Raw genomic sequence first — 16,251 nt, 5'->3', positions numbered from 1 at the left:
AACTGAATGTTAAAAATTCAGTTAACTTTAAGATAACAAAAAAATAGTTTTTAAAACTTAAATATGTTTTGAATCATTTTTTTTAATTTAACTGTAAAACAATTTTTTAATTTAATTATTTTTTTATTTTAATTTACTATTGAACCCTTATTATGGTTCGAAATCTTAGATTTCGAAACATATTGTTATTGTCAGTGTATTTATTATGGTTCGAAATCTTAGATTTCGAAACATATTGTTATTGTCCGTATATTTATTATTATTTTTATTTTTATTATGGTTCGAAATCTTAGATTTCGAAACATATTGTTATTATTATCATTATCATTATCATTATCATTATCATTATCATTATCATTATCATTATCATTATCATTATCATTATCATTATCATTATCATTATCATTATCATTATCATTATCATTATCATTATCATTATCATTATCATTATCATTATCATTATCATTATCATTATCATTATCATTATCATTATCATTATCATTATCATTATCATTATCATTATCATTATCATTATCATTATCATTATCATTATCATTATCATTATCATTATCATTATCATTATCATTATCATTATCATTATCATTATCATTATCATTATCATTATCATTATCATTATCATTATCATTATCATTATCATTATCATTATCATTATCATTATCATTATCATTATCATTATCATTATCATTATCATTATCATTATCATTATCATTATCATTATCATTATCATTATCATTATCATTATCATTATCATTATCATTATCATTATCATTATCATTATCATTATCATTATCATTATCATTATCATTATCATTATCATTATCATTATCATTATCATTATCATTATCATTATCATTATCATTATCATTATCATTATCATTATCATTATCATTATCATTATCATTATCATTATCATTATCATTATCATTATCATTATCATTATCATTATCATTATCATTATCATTATCATTATCATTATCATTATCATTATCATTATCATTATCATTATCATTATCATTATCATTATCATTATCATTATCATTATCATTATCATTATCATTATCATTATCATTATCATTATCATTATCATTATCATTATCATTATCATTATCATTATCATTATCATTATCATTATCATTATCATTATCATTATCATTATCATTATCATTATCATTATCATTATCATTATCATTATCATTATCATTATCATTATCATTATCATTATCATTATCATTATCATTATCATTATCATTATCATTATCATTATCATTATCATTATCATTATCATTATCATTATCATTATCATTATCATTATCATTATCATTATCATTATCATTATCATTATCATTATCATTATCATTATCATTATCATTATCATTATCATTATCATTATCATTATCATTATCATTATCATTATCATTATCATTATCATTATCATTATCATTATCATTATCATTATCATTATCATTATCATTATCATTATCATTATCATTATCATTATCATTATCATTATCATTATCATTATCATTATCATTATCATTATCATTATCATTATCATTATCATTATCATTATCATTATCATTATCATTATCATTATCATTATCATTATCATTATCATTATCATTATCATTATCATTATCATTATCATTATCATTATCATTATCATTATCATTATCATTATCATTATCATTATCATTATCATTATCATTATCATTATCATTATCATTATCATTATCATTATCATTATCATTATCATTATCATTATCATTATCATTATCATTATCATTATCATTATCATTATCATTATCATTATCATTATCATTATCATTATCATTATCATTATCATTATCATTATCATTATCATTATCATTATCATTATCATTATCATTATCATTATCATTATCATTATCATTATCATTATCATTATCATTATCATTATCATTATCATTATCATTATCATTATCATTATCATTATCATTATCATTATCATTATCATTATCATTATCATTATCATTATCATTATCTTATTATTATTATTATTATTATTATTATTATTAATCTTTTCCAGTGTCTTATAAGCTGTAAATTTTGAGTTAACATAACTTTTTTTTGTGAACATTTACAGTTTTGAAATTTTAGTATGTTGTTTATTATTAGATTGTGTTTTCATTCTCCTATTTACAACATTTTATTATCACTAATTACTAATTAATAGGTGTTTATTTAATAAAATTTAAAGTTTGTTATTTATTTTTTAAATCTTGGCCATTTGTATATCATGATATCGGTAACTCAAAAATGAAATAAAATTTTGATTTTTATCACTAATTACTAATTAATAGGTGTTTATTTATTAAAATTTAAAGATTGTTATTTATTTTTTAAATCTTGGCCAATTTGTATATCATGATATTGGTAACTCAAAAATGAATTAAAATTTTCATTTTGATCACTAATTACTAATTAATAGGTGTTTATTTATTAAAATTTAAAGATTGTTATTTATTTTTTAAATCTTTGCCATTTGTATATCATGATATTAGTAACTCAAAAATGAATTAAAATTTTAATTTTTATCACTAATTACTTATTAATAGATGTTTATTTATTAAAATTTAAAGATTGTTATTGCTTTTTTAAATCTTGGTCTATTGTATATCATGATAGCAGTAACTCAAAAATAGATAAAAAATTTAATTTTTGTTTGTTTATTATATTTAAATTATTGTTTATTTATTTAAAATTAAAGTTCGACATTAAGTATTTAAAATTTGATATAATGTATTTTATAATATAAGGAGTTAAAAAACATATTTAAAAAATAATTTTTGTTTATTTATCATAGGTAAATGCTTGTTTATTTATTAAAAATCAAAAATCAATTTTAGGAATTTAAAATTTAGTCTAATGTGTATCCTGATATTAACAACTTAAAACTCCGTTAAAATATTAATCTTTGTATGTATATAATATTTAAATGCTTGTTTGTTTATTAAAAATCAAATATATGTAATTATTTTTATTCTTACTAATCCAAATTTTGAAATCGAATAACTTTTGATTTTGTGTATATAAATTTTTTAAATTTTAGTATGTTGTTTATTATCATATTGTGTTCCAATCCTCCTATTTTGATAGTTTAAATATTATTAATTAGTTATTAATAGGTGTTTGTTTATTAAAATTTAAAGGTTGTTATTAATTTTTTTAAACTTGGTCAATTGTATATCATGATATTACTAACTCAAAACTGATTTAAAATTTTAATTTTTATTACTAATTACTTATTAATAGGTGTTTGTTTATTAAAATTTAAAGGTTGTTTTTAATTTTTTAAATCTTGGTCAATTGTATATCATGATATTAGTAACTCAAAAATGAATTAAAATTTTAATTTTTATCACTAATTACTAATTAATAGGTGTTTGTTTATTAAAATTTGAAGATTGTTATTAATTTTTTAAATTATGGTCAATTGTTTATCATGATATTGATAACTTGAAGATAAATTAAAATTTTTATTTTTGTCACTAAATACTAAATAATAGGTGTTTGTTTATTAAAATTTAAAGGTTGTTATTAATTTTTTAAATTATGGTCAATTGTTTATCATGATATTGATAACTTGAAGATAAATTAAAATTTTTATTTTTGTCACAATACTAAATAATAGGTGTTTGTTTATTAAAATTTAAAGGTTGTTATTAGGTTTTTAACTTTTGGTCGGTTTTATTTTATAATATTTATAATTTGAAAATGAATTAAAAAATAATTCTTGTTTGTTTGTTATATTTAAATGCTGGTTTGTTTATTAAAAATCAAAGGTATGTAATATTCTTAGTTAATGTTTATACATATATTTTTTTTTTATAAAATTTTATGTTAAAAATAATCAAGTAATTTCGAACCATATTTTATTTATCAAATAAATCTAGTTTTTAATTAGTGTTACGTCCAAAAATTGTTTTTTTTTAAGTTCTATTAGTAAAATGTTATTTTTTGCCTATTTTCGGTTGCAATGACTCTATGTTAAACGTGTTTAGAGTTTGAAATAGTTAAACAATTCTCAAGACTTTATTAGTTTGTTTTATTACATATTACAAATATTGATTTAAGCTATTTCTTTCCCCTATTCAAAACCTCTACGTACAAAGTTCAGTTACTTTGGTGCACGTGTTGAAAAAAACGTGGCAAAAAAATTTCTTAAAATCTTTGTACTGTTCATTATTTTTGCTTTAAAAATGTCCTTAACTTACCAAATATTGGCGGTTAGATTAGGTAATTGTACATATATAGGTAAATCAACGCAATATTTAACTTTAATCATTTTCCATTTTTAGTAATGTTTACTGAGGCATATTAACTATCAGCTGGGACTGCTCTACCGTTTAATTAATTCGCATTTGCTTAGTGGTGAAACGTTTTTGGTATCAAAAACAATAATAAAATGCCTGTCGAATTAGATTTAGTAAAAGCCAAAAATGCCTGGGATAAAATATACGGTGAAAACGGACTTGTGAATTTCAAGTTTAAGAATTCGGACGAAACTGTTCAACGGTACGATGACTTTTTAAACGAATACGACGAAATTTTATCTGCAATCGGCTACAACGCCCCAGAAATTGCCGCAGCAGTTTTATTAAAGCAATACCAAGATACTACAAACCTCAAGGTCCTTGATATAGGGGCCGGCTCTGGACTTATAGGCGAAAGGATGATTGAAAAGGGGTTTAAGGGCGTTTTAGACGGTGTGGATGGCAGTAAGATGTTTCCGGAGGTCGTTGCAAAAAAGAAAATGTACAACCGTTTAATGTGCAAGGTCGTTACACGGGAAAATAAACTCGACGTGGAAAATGAAACTTATGATGCAATTATATCGGCTGGATCGTTTGGAAAAACTTGTGTAGAGCCTGGTGTACTGTACGATGCAATAGACTGCCTTAAGCCTGGTGGTATTTTTTCTATTACTATAAGAGCGACAAAGGATCACTACAGCGACTATACTAAATTGTTCGACAAAACTGTCAACGATTTATGTGAGAAAAAATTAGTGAAAATGATTTCCAAAGACGAATTTAATTTTTATTCTGTTAGTTTTGACGAAAATGGTCAATGTAAGCCCTACCAGGGTCTTTGTTATTGCTTTCAAAAAGTGTAACCAACTATATTAGTTCAAAATGTAATGTGTTTATCAATTAATCTAATTTGGGTGCAATATTTCCTTGTGGCATTGTTGCAAAAATTAATAAATAAAGACGATATTTAGGTATATAAATTTTATTTTTATGTATATACAAATTGATTATAATACCAGATAAAATTAACAACTAAAAAATAACAATACCATAATATACCTAAAGGGCTATTGCAAAAAAAGTTTAAAAGAAAAAATAAAATTTTAGGATAATATAACTTGGCAACATACAATTTTTTTAATAAAAATTAAAAATTTTAAATCGAAAAATAATTGTTCTTATTGTTCTGTTAGAACTGCACAGGTCTAATTAGCGTGTTTACAAATTTTTTTTTTTAATATTAATATTCATAAAAGTTATGACACTTTTATTAAAAATTGATGAAATCTCAAAACTTAAAATTTATATTTTATTAGACGCGCATTGGCCTAACTAACATTCAAGATTTTGCAAAAATTTTTAGTACAACAAAAGTTTGAGCTAATTTTTATTTTTGGTTTAATTAGGTCACGTGATATTTTTGGCCAATGATATTGCATAAAATATTCAGTAGAACAAATGTTACAGCAGTTTTATATATGCGCTATATAGGGCGTCGTGTGACGTCATCGGTTCATTAAATTGGGTAGGCCTGCAAGTTTGTTTTTTCAAAAAAATTTTAAATTTAATTTTGACATTACCCATAATAGTGCAAAAGTTTTAACAACATATTTTTTAAATGTTTTTTTATTGTTAATATATATAAAAGTTATGATATTTTTATTAATTTTTGCGCAAAGTTCCAAATTAAAAAAAACGAATATTTATTTGATTTATTTTGACCTTACTAACGTTCAAGGTAAACCATTTTTAAAATTAATAAAAAAACGCATTATTTAACTTTCATCATTTTAGTAATGTTCACCGAGGCATATTAACTATCAGCTGGGACTGCTCTACCGTTTGATTAATTGTAAACTCGACATTCAGAATATAGGTCAAAGTATTTACCGATTAATTCGCATTTGCTAAGTGGTGAAAAGTTTTTGGTAACTAAAAACTATAACAAAATGTCTGTCGAATTAGATTTAGTTAAAGCCAAAATTGCCTGGGATAGAATATACGGTGAAAACGGACTTGTGAATTACAAGTTTGAAAATTCCGACGATGCAGTTCAAAACTACGATGACTTTTTAAACGAATACGACGAAATTTTATCTGCAATTGGCTACAACGCCCCGGAAATTGCCGCAGCAGTTTTATTAAAGCAATACCAAGATACTACAAACCTCAAGGTCCTTGATATAGGGGCCGGCTCTGGACTTATAGGCGAGAGGATGATTGAAAAGGGGTTTAAGGGCGTTTTAGACGGTGTGGATGGCAGTAAGACTTTTCCGGAGATTGTTGCAAAAAAGAAAATGTACAACCGTTTAATGTGCAAGGTCGTTACACGGGAAAATAAACTCGACGTGGAAAATAAAACTTATGATGCAATTATATCGGCCGGGACATTCGGAAAAAAATGTGTAGAGCCTGGTGTACTGTACGATGCAATAGACTGCCTTAAACTTGGCGGCATTTTTTCTATTACTGTTAGAGCGACAAAGGATCACTACAGCGACTATACTGAATTGTTCGACAAAACTGTCAACGATTTGTGCGAGAAAAAATTAGTGAAAATGATCTCCAAAGACGAATTTGATTTTTATTCTGTCAGTTTTGACGAAAATGGTCAATGCAAGCCCTACCTGGGTCTTTGTTATTGCTTTCAAAAAGTGTAACCAACTATATTAGTTCAAAATTTAATGTGTTTATCAATTAATCTAATTTGGGTGCAATATTTCCTTGTGGCATTGTTGCAAAAATTGATAAATAGAGATGATATTTTAGGTTTATAAATTTTCTTTTTAATATATATGTACAAAAGTGATTATAATACAAAATAAAATTAACAATTAAAAATAACAATACCAGAATATATATACCAAAAGGGCTATTGCAAAAACAAGTTTAAAAGAAAAAAATAAACTTTTAGGATAATATAACTTTGCAAAAATAAAATGTAGTTAAACATTAAAAAAATTCCCACTTAAAAAGTTCAAAATAAAAACAAATAAAGCCTTTGTAATAACTTCTAGGAAAAAGGGCAGTACACCATATTTAAGCGCGGTGAATACATTTTGTTTATTAACAAAAGACAAAAATTTAAAAAAGTCTTGAAACTTTTACATAAAATCTATTATCAGATTTTTTTTAAATTTTATTTTTTTAATTTTCCAAAAAAATTAACTTATCTTCTTGAAGTTCCGCCATAACCTGAAGTTGTCCTTGAAGTTCCGGCAGAACTTGACCTGCTTGAACTCCCCCAAGATGATCCAGAGTTGCCCCAACTTGACCCTGAATTACCCCAGCCTCTATTTCCACCATATGTGTTTCCCCAGCCCCTGTTTCCACCCCAGGTGTTCCCCCAACCCTGGTTTCCATATCCATAATTGTTTTGTCTAAAAGAAATATAACAATTAAAAAAAAAATAATTTGTTTTAGAAAAAAAAACACTAAGTTTAAAAAAAATATGACACAAACCTTCTGCTTCCGAAAAGGTACCCTGCTAAGCCCCCCATCCCCATTCCAGTCCAAAACCCACCCCCTTGGTTGTTACCCCTGGTTTGGTGGGTGTTCTGTTGGGTCCTGGTGTAACTACCATGGCTTTGTTGCTGGTGTTGATTCGTTGAGTCTTCATAAGAAGGTGGTGGGGCTGAAGCTAAAAAAGGAAATTTAAAATAAAAAAAAAATTATTAATGTAAAAGAATGCTTACCCTGTGCACTACTTGATTGTGTGTATTCAGGTTTAAACCCATAAGGAGGGGGCTGATCACTGTTACCCCCTCTACGATTACCATCCCTAAAATCAGCCCCCCTTCTTCGATTATCCGGGGCAGGATTCCTTGAGCTCATCATATGAATAATAAAACCAATTCCGGCTAGGATTAGAAATAAGACCCACCAAGAACCCCCTGATTTGGATTTGTTGTAGTTATATGTGTTTTGGTTGGAGTAATAATTTGAACCCCCGTTTTGGCGCGATTGTCCAGCTTCTGTGTAGTCAATTGTGTATTCTAAACCACATGAACCTGAAAAAAATTAAAGTAGTTAGTAAACTAGTTTATAGCCCGCCCTATGGTTAGGATTTTAAATGTCATAAAATGGTCATAACTTGCAATTAATATTTTCCAGCAATAATTTACCCATGCATCACAATGGCAGTTTTATATTTTGCAGGGCTATAAATTGGTCCACTAAACCTCATTATATATAAAAAACTAAGAATAATTTATTTTACTTTAATTTATAAGTTACTATGTGAAAGCAGTCAGAATCGAACTGTGAACAGTATTTTTCCAAACAAAATAAAATGCAACTAATACCTATTTCTATTAAACAAATATATATTTCATATTCAGGATTATTTATTTACCTTTTAAGACGTAAGGGTCATTAGGACTATTATACCCCTCACAAGAAACTTGAACTTTGCCAAAACGATACGAATCGTCCATATCTGCATCACATTTCCATTGTACATCAAAACCATCTGATCCCATATTTTTACACTGTAAAAATTATTTTATCAGTATTTTTATCTATTTTTTCACATGAAAAGTTATCTCATAGATATTTTTCTCGATATTTTTTTCTGTAAAATTTTTTTATTAGTAGTTTTTTTAGGTTTCTTTTACCCTTTTTTTATTTTAGATTTTCTTCATTTTTTGTCACTTATATTTTACCTGAACAACAGTTGGTTGAAATTTACCGCACCCTGCAGTTCCCCCTACACATTTGAGTTGGGGCACAGGGCTAGATCGCCTCCCGGTGGTCATTTTACCGGCATGAAGTGTGATGGCTTGTACCTCTCTTAACAATACTTTGTCATTTTCTAAAAATTTAAAATATTAAAAATTTACAATTTAAATAAATAAAAATTTTTAATTTAAATTCAATATTAATACTATAGTCCAACGCCAAATGGTAAAAGCCTTAAACATAATATCTTTAGATTAAGACAATAAAGTCCACAAAATTTATTAAATAAATTATTTAAGAAACAATAAAATAAATTTTTCAATGCAAATTAATACTAAAAAAATTCCAAGTTTATACTGTAAATGGAAAGTTGACTTTTTAATTTAAAAAAAATATATATACTATTTATTTCAAAATGTTTAAATTTTAAAAAATAATTTTATTTAGAAAAATCCTACCTCCATCATTAAACCAGGCATCTGATATTGAAATTAATATAACAAATATTAAAAATTTAATTGATTTTATCATTGTGTTTTGTTATTAGGTCACCAGTATTTAAATATAAATAATTCTTTTTATGTTCTTTACAAAAGGTAAATATATATATCTGAAATAAAAGAATTAATTTAATTAAAAATAATTTTGATATAACTTCCCTAATTTTAATTAATATATTTTTAATCTTTTTTTACCCAAAAGTTTAAAAGACCGCCTAAAGTTTATAACAAGGACTGCTATGACACCAAAATAATCAAAGGGTAATAAACATAACAAACAGACAATACCACAAAGTTAGACATTTACCTAACAGATATGTAAATAAATATAAAATAAAAGCAAGCAATGATAACAAAAATCAAGTTTAAAATATGCTACTTAAAATCCAAAATTTGCCATTTAAATGGTATTTCAGTTATGTTTATTTCTTTGACAAAAGCAGTATTGTTGTTATTTCGCGTAGTTAAATTATTCCGATTAGATATTATTACTACCATAAGATTAAACTTTACTACTGCTTTTGCTAACCAAACTAAATGTACTACCATCTGACCATTTTAACAAAGGTTTTAGGTCTGTTTTAGTCTAACAGACTAACACAGCTTAAATAAGCCACTTGGATATCTTACATACAGCATTCAAATTAATACACGGTTTGAATATAACATGCGTAAACCTCTGTTTTTATTGTTATTGTTGATATCTTAACAACACGTCAGCGTGAAAGTCACATGACTGTGACAGCTGATCAGACTGAATGAAATCATAACTGAATCTTACGCAACACCAGACTAATTTCAATTATTAAGTTATATTACTAAAGGAATACGTCATTTAAGATAAACACACCTATTTAAACAACATTAACAACCGCAAAATCGTTCTGTTTAGTCTGTTTAACTAGTTTTTATAGTGTGTTTACTTAATAATTTTCCTAACAAAGATTAGTAAATAAAAATGGCCACGTTATTACGTCAGAATTAAATAAAATGTTGTTTATCCTCGGTTACACAATACAAATTAATTTTTTTTTATTATTCGATATATTTACATAAAAAAAGCTCATTTTATTTCAATGAATATACATATATTAAGTAAAAACTACAGACAAAAAATTAAAAAACAATTTTGGTTTAAAACTTAAAATGAAAATAAATTTTACTACGACTAAACGCTAACAAAAGATTCCCAATAATAACCTATATTAATAAGAAATTAAATCATAAGATCATACGAAAAACAAAAAGCGATTTAAAATAACAAAAACAGGTACAGCAAAAATATATAGAAGAAAAAAAATATATAAAGAAAATTATAAGCTAGATTACAATTTAGATTTTCTTAAGCTTTTTTTCTATGTTCGAGCTGTGTAAGCTGTGCTTGTGTGCATCAGGGAATAAAATTCTAAAAATATTATGTATGATATTTAAACAACTCTATAAATTTAATGTCATAAATTTAGCATTTTTTTTAATTTAACATTTTAAAATACAATAATTTAGCCTTTCTACATACAAAACTGGTATCATTAGCATTACTTGGAGGCTTCACTTCGTCAGGGTTGATGTATTTTTTCTTTACGAAATGATTATACAACGCGACTAGAAGTGCAAAGATTATAATTCTCAGAATAAATTTTTGGTTGAAGTCGTTGGCGTAGTCCACAGTGTATGTTAAAACACACGAACCTAAAAAAAATATAAGTTACTTTTTAACGCACAAATTAAATTATATTTAATTAATAAAACGTACCTAAAAAAACTTTTAAATTATGTGGTGTTTAGTAAATGTTTTTGCGTCTTTGGTGCGCATGTTATTGTACCTAAATGGCTGGTTTTAACTATTGTAAATTTTAAATAACCAAATTTTAAATAACCAAAAAAATTTTGGATTAAATTAAATAATTAAAAAGAATTTAAGCTGTACCGTAATTGCAATTAACATCAACGCTTCCAAATTCATAAAATTCGTCCATTTCAGCAGAACATCTCCACATCCTTCCAGCATCAAAACACTGTACAGGAACATCGTGTTACAATTTATAATTCACAAAAGTAACTAAAAAACTACCAATGGCACTTATACAAAATGTTAATATAGTATTACAGGCAACATCGACTAAATTAAAAAAAAACATTTTTTTACGAAATTGTTGAATAAATACCGAAGCTTCAGTTGGTTGAGGGACAGAACATCCAGCACTACCTCCATAACATCGCATCTCTCCAGCTTTAAAATGGATAGTTTGGGGTGAAAGTGCTGTAAAACAAAGTATGTAATAATTAAAATGTCGTTCATTCGCTTGAAGTAATCTTTTTATCGTGCCATCTCCATAGAGACGTAATGACAACTATATAATCTTACTTACTAGCATAGGTTTATGTAGTTAGTTTTATTGTTATTTTAATTCACAACTAAAATTATATTTTATAACAATTTCTTATAAAAACCTTGGCATATTCTAAGGTGTATTAATAAACATATTTTACGCACAAATTAATTTATTTGATTACAGTTTTTAAAATAAACTTATCTTTTTTGTTATTGTTTATTTAAATTAACTTTACAAAGAGTTGTGATAAAATAACTTAAAGTTGTATTAATGTTATCATAAGTTAAACGACATTAGGGCTTAAAGTAAATTTGTTAAATAACATGGTGTAACATAATACTTTTATTTGTAGAGTCATTGCTTAGTCGTGCTATTTTTTATTGGTACACGTAGTTGATTTGATAAGCTAGTTTTGGTTTCTTACTTCGACAAGGACCTTTTGAATTAAACTAAAGAATTATCGAAAAATTTAAACTATAACCCATTTTTCTCTATGAAAGTCAAAGGTGCCAAATTTATTTTTATCTTTTTTATCTTCAAGGTTGTTTTTTTTAGTTGAAGTTTATAAAATATGAAGCATTTTTTAAATATAAAATTCGATTTACCTTCATATGAAAATACGACGTGAATTGTAGAAAATAAAATAATTAAAATGTTCATTACACTCATCATTAAACTTTTTTGTTGATTCACAAATATTTTAAATGTTTTAATTATTTAACAACACTGTGATAACTTAATTGTAGATTTTTATTTGTTGTATGTTTGCCACTGCATTTAGGTAATATACAAAAACTGTTCACTACTTTTTTAATAAAAATTATAAACTTTTTTTTAAAGATTAAATCTGTTATTCTGCCTACCATTCGCCTACGTAAGAACGAAGTAAACAGTAAAAATAATTCAACCACCTTTTGTAATATAAAAAAAAAACAGATCATGTTCTCATTTTTGTGTCGCAATTTTCATTATTTTTTTCTTTGTTAAATATAATGTTCGGTTCCCCATTTTCAAATACTGAAGTAATGTAAGCTTTAAAACAAAGTCAACAGTTTTCTTTAAGTCGACGCAATCAAAATAGCTGTTTATAAACCATTTTATGAAAAATTTCTTTTTCATGAAAACATTTGATATTACCAAAATCAATTCCAAAACTTTTAATTAAATTTAAATTCTCAGAAAAATCTTCTATTATTTGATGAGGTTGCATCGACTTACAAACCCTAGCAGATTCGCTTTGTAAATAAAACTGCACCTTTATAGGCCTACAGTTGTTTAATTGAACATTTGAGTTGTTTTCAATTGTTTCTAGTATTTCTTTTAAGTCAAGTAGCCCATAATAAGGTACTGTACAACATAAAGCGCATACTTTATAACCCAACACACTGTTTTCAGATTGCTTTACACGTATTACCTCAAAGCCGTTTGACGAAATTCTGACGTCACTAACTATTTCGTCATGGCTGACGTCATTTAGAGGAGCTCCTGGCAAGTTGTGTAGAACATCAAAAGCATGGATTCCAATATTTTGTTCGGTTATTTCAATATTGGCATCTAACTCGACTGGTTTTAGTTTATGGCGAGAAAGTAAATTTTCGTAGATGATTTTTTCTTGCATACGAAATAGATTAGGTATTAACAGTTCATTATTTGATTGTATTACCATACTGTTATACTCTTCTAAACGCCCAATCACTTTAGCCTTACCTATGAAGTGGCAATTGTTGTCTTTTTCATAATTACTCGATATGAACTCTTTTACTTTAGATTTTAAATCTGAAAAACAGAATTTTAATTTAGTTTTCGGGATTTCAATATTATCTTCATCAGATAATTCGGCATTGGTGTTGTTTTCGTTGTTTTGAGGTAAAAATTTTTCTATTGCGAATGATCGCCTATGCTTCGAACGATTTTTTTTCGAATTTAAGATTTCGCTTTTCTGCGATTTTTTGGCCGAGTTGAAAATTTGTAATCTGCTGTTACTTTTGCCAGGAGTTGTTTCTTTGTTTATTCTCGACAATTCACCAAAATCTGACCTTGGATTTTTGCTATTGGGTTCAATAAATAAACTATTATCTAAAGTAGTCTGTTTAAGGGACGACATTTCGTCAGAATTACGTTTCCGAGAAACAGTGTTTCCCTGAAATAAATTACCGCCATTAACACCAGTGCACATTCTTACAGGCTGCAGGGAATTTTGTGACAACTCTGGTGTAGTGAACTGGTCTCCTCTGCTCCAAGATGTAACATTTTTATCACCATTAAATTCCTTACTTAAAATATCTGAATTTTTTTCTTGAGTACTTACAATTTCGATATCAATTTTGGTATTTTCAGAAATCGTATCATCTTTGTCAAATAGATTGTCTATATTACTAATACCTAAACTCTGGTTTACGTTTACATCTGGAGAATTATTGGGAACCAGAGGTTGTTTAAGTGTCGAAGAAAATATTAAATCGTTATCCCCCAGAAGACTAAAATTCGTTTCATTTTCAGTGTTTTGACTATTTATATTTGACAAGTCTTCATCTAATTTTGTTGTTGAATCATTTGTAACTAATGAATCTTTTCTTGAATTATTATTTAAACATTGTTGGTCATTTTGTTCTATAAGTGTATGATCTTTAGTTAATTCATATTGGTCAGAATTATCATTAAGTTTTGATATTTCTTTATCAGGGTAAAATATAGAATTTGTAATATTACCACTATCCAAATCAGGTAGTAAAGGGTTCTCTACCACAGAATTTTTATCTATCTCAGTTGCATCATTTGCCGAAGCACTTTCCTTGGACATTGTACTAATGTTATCTTTGACACTATCAGCTGTGGTGTTACTTACTTCACTTTGATTTTTGGTTGGTTCTTGGGTAAGTAGTTGTTCCAGCAACATTAAAACTTCATCTTCAGTAGTTAACATTACTTGTGTTTTGTTGGGGTTAACATTGGCATCTATGGAATTTAGAGGTACTTCGATTTTCAGTAATAAAGTTGGCCAACCTGTGCAAATAAAAGATAATGAATCAAAAAAAATTTAAAATTGTATTATTTTAAATTTAAGTTATTAAAAAAAGTAAAGACCTATGTTCAACCTATAATAGTGTTACAACTTTGTAAAAAAATTCAAATTATATAGTAAAAATATTAAAATCATAATAACAATAACATAAACACAATAATATAGTCCATTTAATTTATATTAATATTACTATTTACACACCTGTGGCTGAACTTTTTCCATTTGAATCTCTCCTTTCCAAAGACTTTTTACAAAAAGATTTTAAAACTTTGTCGATATTTTTGTTCCTGACCGGTCTTTTATTAATTATAACAAAAGTGCGATCGCTACTTTTTCTCAACACAGGTACTGTAGACATAAACACACACAAATTTATAAAGGCATTAGAAATTTCCTTTTCAGTAAAGTGTGCCATTGTTTTTGCACCAAGAACATTGACCAATGCAGATTTTAATGAGGTAGATTTTGGTGCTCTCCAAACCAAGCATTTATCATGAAACAGACTGAGTCTAACCGAAAACTTAGCCAAGTAGAAACCCATAACAAACTCCTCAGCAAATTTTAACTGTTCCTTTTTTCTGGCAGTCGATTTAAAATATTGTTTTCGTACCGGTAAATTTTTAAAAAGATTTGAAACAATAACAGTAGTGCCCTGTGGCAAATGTGAGGGTTTTTTCGTGGTGACACAACCATGCAAATCTAAAGTATAAGTTGTGCTAAAATGTTCATCCTTAGTTCTAGTAATAATTGTCACATTTCCAATCTCACATAAAGAACTTAATGCTTCACCGCGAAAACCATAAGTCTGTAGACACTGCAAATCAGCATGCGTTGTTATTTTTGAAGTATAATGCCTCTGAGCTGCAAATTTCATTTCAGTTGCCACCATACCAGCCCCATTATCCTTTACTTCGATTTTTTCTAACCCAAAATCCTCCAATTTAACATCAATTGATGTAGCACCTGCATCAAGGGCATTTTCCACAAGTTCTTTTACAGCATTGCTTGCACATGTTATAACTTGTGCACTGGATATTAGTTGTGCGGTTTCATTAGATAGCTTATTCATTTTGAATATTTAATTTAAAACAATCTTTTAATTACAAACCGATTAGTTCAAATATAGTATCCTTTTTTATAAAAAATAGCAGCATGGTGTAGTAGTAAGAACACTTGGCTTCACAACAAGGCTCAAAGTTCCATTTTAACTGTTCTTATGCTGAAGCGCCCTTGAGGAAGGCGCTAAACTGCATGAACTCTGTCTGAGTATTGGCTGCTAAGCCAATATTCAATTATCAAATTAATTATCGGGCAATTTAATTCAATAATATCTCAAACTGCCAAAAGCAACTCGAGACTGGGTCAGGGTAACTGATGTCACTCTATGTTTAGGCCGTAAAGTC

The 16,251-nt window shown here is 26.6% G+C and overlaps 4 protein-coding genes across 5 annotated transcripts; 1 reads left to right on the top strand and 3 right to left on the bottom strand.

Moving 5' to 3' along the window:
• Positions 1-4,465: 4,465 nt before the first annotated feature.
• On the top strand, positions 4,466-5,176 carry LOC145753512 (uncharacterized). The gene has a single exon (XM_082569916.1). It carries the CDS (start codon positions 4,466-4,468, stop codon positions 5,174-5,176), a length of 711 nt encoding a protein of 236 aa, XP_082426042.1.
• A 207-nt stretch (positions 5,177-5,383) lies between these two features.
• Positions 5,384-9,599, bottom strand: LOC145752178 (store-operated calcium entry-associated regulatory factor-like). The gene is made up of 6 exons (XM_082568404.1): positions 9,452-9,599; positions 8,978-9,126; positions 8,668-8,803; positions 8,009-8,323; positions 7,776-7,953; positions 5,384-7,693 (listed from the first exon to the last, which is right to left on the bottom strand). The coding sequence occupies exons 1-6, from the start codon at positions 9,522-9,524 to the stop codon at positions 7,483-7,485; spliced, it is 1,062 nt and encodes a 353-aa protein (XP_082424530.1). The 5' UTR covers positions 9,525-9,599; the 3' UTR covers positions 5,384-7,482.
• A 909-nt stretch (positions 9,600-10,508) lies between these two features.
• Positions 10,509-12,691, bottom strand: LOC145753131 (uncharacterized). Of its 2 annotated transcripts, none has more exons than XM_082569528.1 (5): positions 12,432-12,691; positions 11,659-11,753; positions 11,421-11,508; positions 11,010-11,182; positions 10,509-10,898 (listed from the first exon to the last, which is right to left on the bottom strand). In XM_082569528.1, exons 1-5 carry the CDS (start codon positions 12,496-12,498, stop codon positions 10,884-10,886), a joined length of 438 nt encoding a protein of 145 aa, XP_082425654.1. In that variant the 5' UTR covers positions 12,499-12,691; the 3' UTR covers positions 10,509-10,883. The 2 variants fall into 2 exon arrangements, with proteins under 2 accessions (XP_082425654.1, XP_082425653.1); XM_082569527.1 differs by having other exon boundaries at positions 11,033-11,182.
• Positions 12,692-12,898: 207 nt separating this feature from the next.
• Positions 12,899-15,917, bottom strand: LOC145753511 (PMS1 protein homolog 1-like). The gene is made up of 2 exons (XM_082569915.1): positions 15,050-15,917; positions 12,899-14,829 (listed from the first exon to the last, which is right to left on the bottom strand). The coding sequence occupies exons 1-2, from the start codon at positions 15,915-15,917 to the stop codon at positions 12,899-12,901; spliced, it is 2,799 nt and encodes a 932-aa protein (XP_082426041.1).
• Positions 15,918-16,251: the final 334 nt, after the last annotated feature.

This window comes from Corella eumyota, chromosome 5 (assembly GCF_963082875.1).
Source record: "Corella eumyota chromosome 5, kaCorEumy4.1, whole genome shotgun sequence".
NCBI lineage: Eukaryota > Metazoa > Chordata > Ascidiacea > Phlebobranchia > Corellidae > Corella > Corella eumyota.
This window is presented reverse-complemented; position numbering and strand designations above follow the sequence as displayed.

Coding starts and splice junctions, on each gene's coding strand:
- LOC145753512 (XM_082569916.1), top strand. CDS start 4,466: ATGCCTGTCGAATTAGATTTAGTAAAAGCCAAAAATGCCTGGGATAAA.
- LOC145752178 (XM_082568404.1), bottom strand. CDS start 9,524: ATGATAAAATCAATTAAATTTTTAATATTTGTTATATTAATTTCAATA. Junction 8,324..8,667: donor TGACCCTTACGTCTTAAAAG/GTAAATAAATAA, acceptor AATTTTTTTCAG/GTTCATGTGGTTTAGAATAC. Junction 7,954..8,008: donor ACAATCAAGTAGTGCACAGG/GTAAGCATTCTT, acceptor TTCCTTTTTTAG/CTTCAGCCCCACCACCTTCT.
- LOC145753131 (XM_082569527.1), bottom strand. CDS start 12,498: ATGATGAGTGTAATGAACATTTTAATTATTTTATTTTCTACAATTCAC. Junction 11,183..11,420: donor TGATGTTAATTGCAATTACG/GTACAGCTTAAA, acceptor TATTTTTTTTAG/GTTCGTGTGTTTTAACATAC. Junction 10,899..11,032: donor TGACGAAGTGAAGCCTCCAA/GTAATGCTAATG, acceptor TAATATTTTTAG/AATTTTATTCCCTGATGCAC.
- LOC145753511 (XM_082569915.1), bottom strand. CDS start 15,917: ATGAATAAGCTATCTAATGAAACCGCACAACTAATATCCAGTGCACAA. Junction 14,830..15,049: donor TGGAAAAAGTTCAGCCACAG/GTGTGTAAATAG, acceptor TTATTTGCACAG/GTTGGCCAACTTTATTACTG.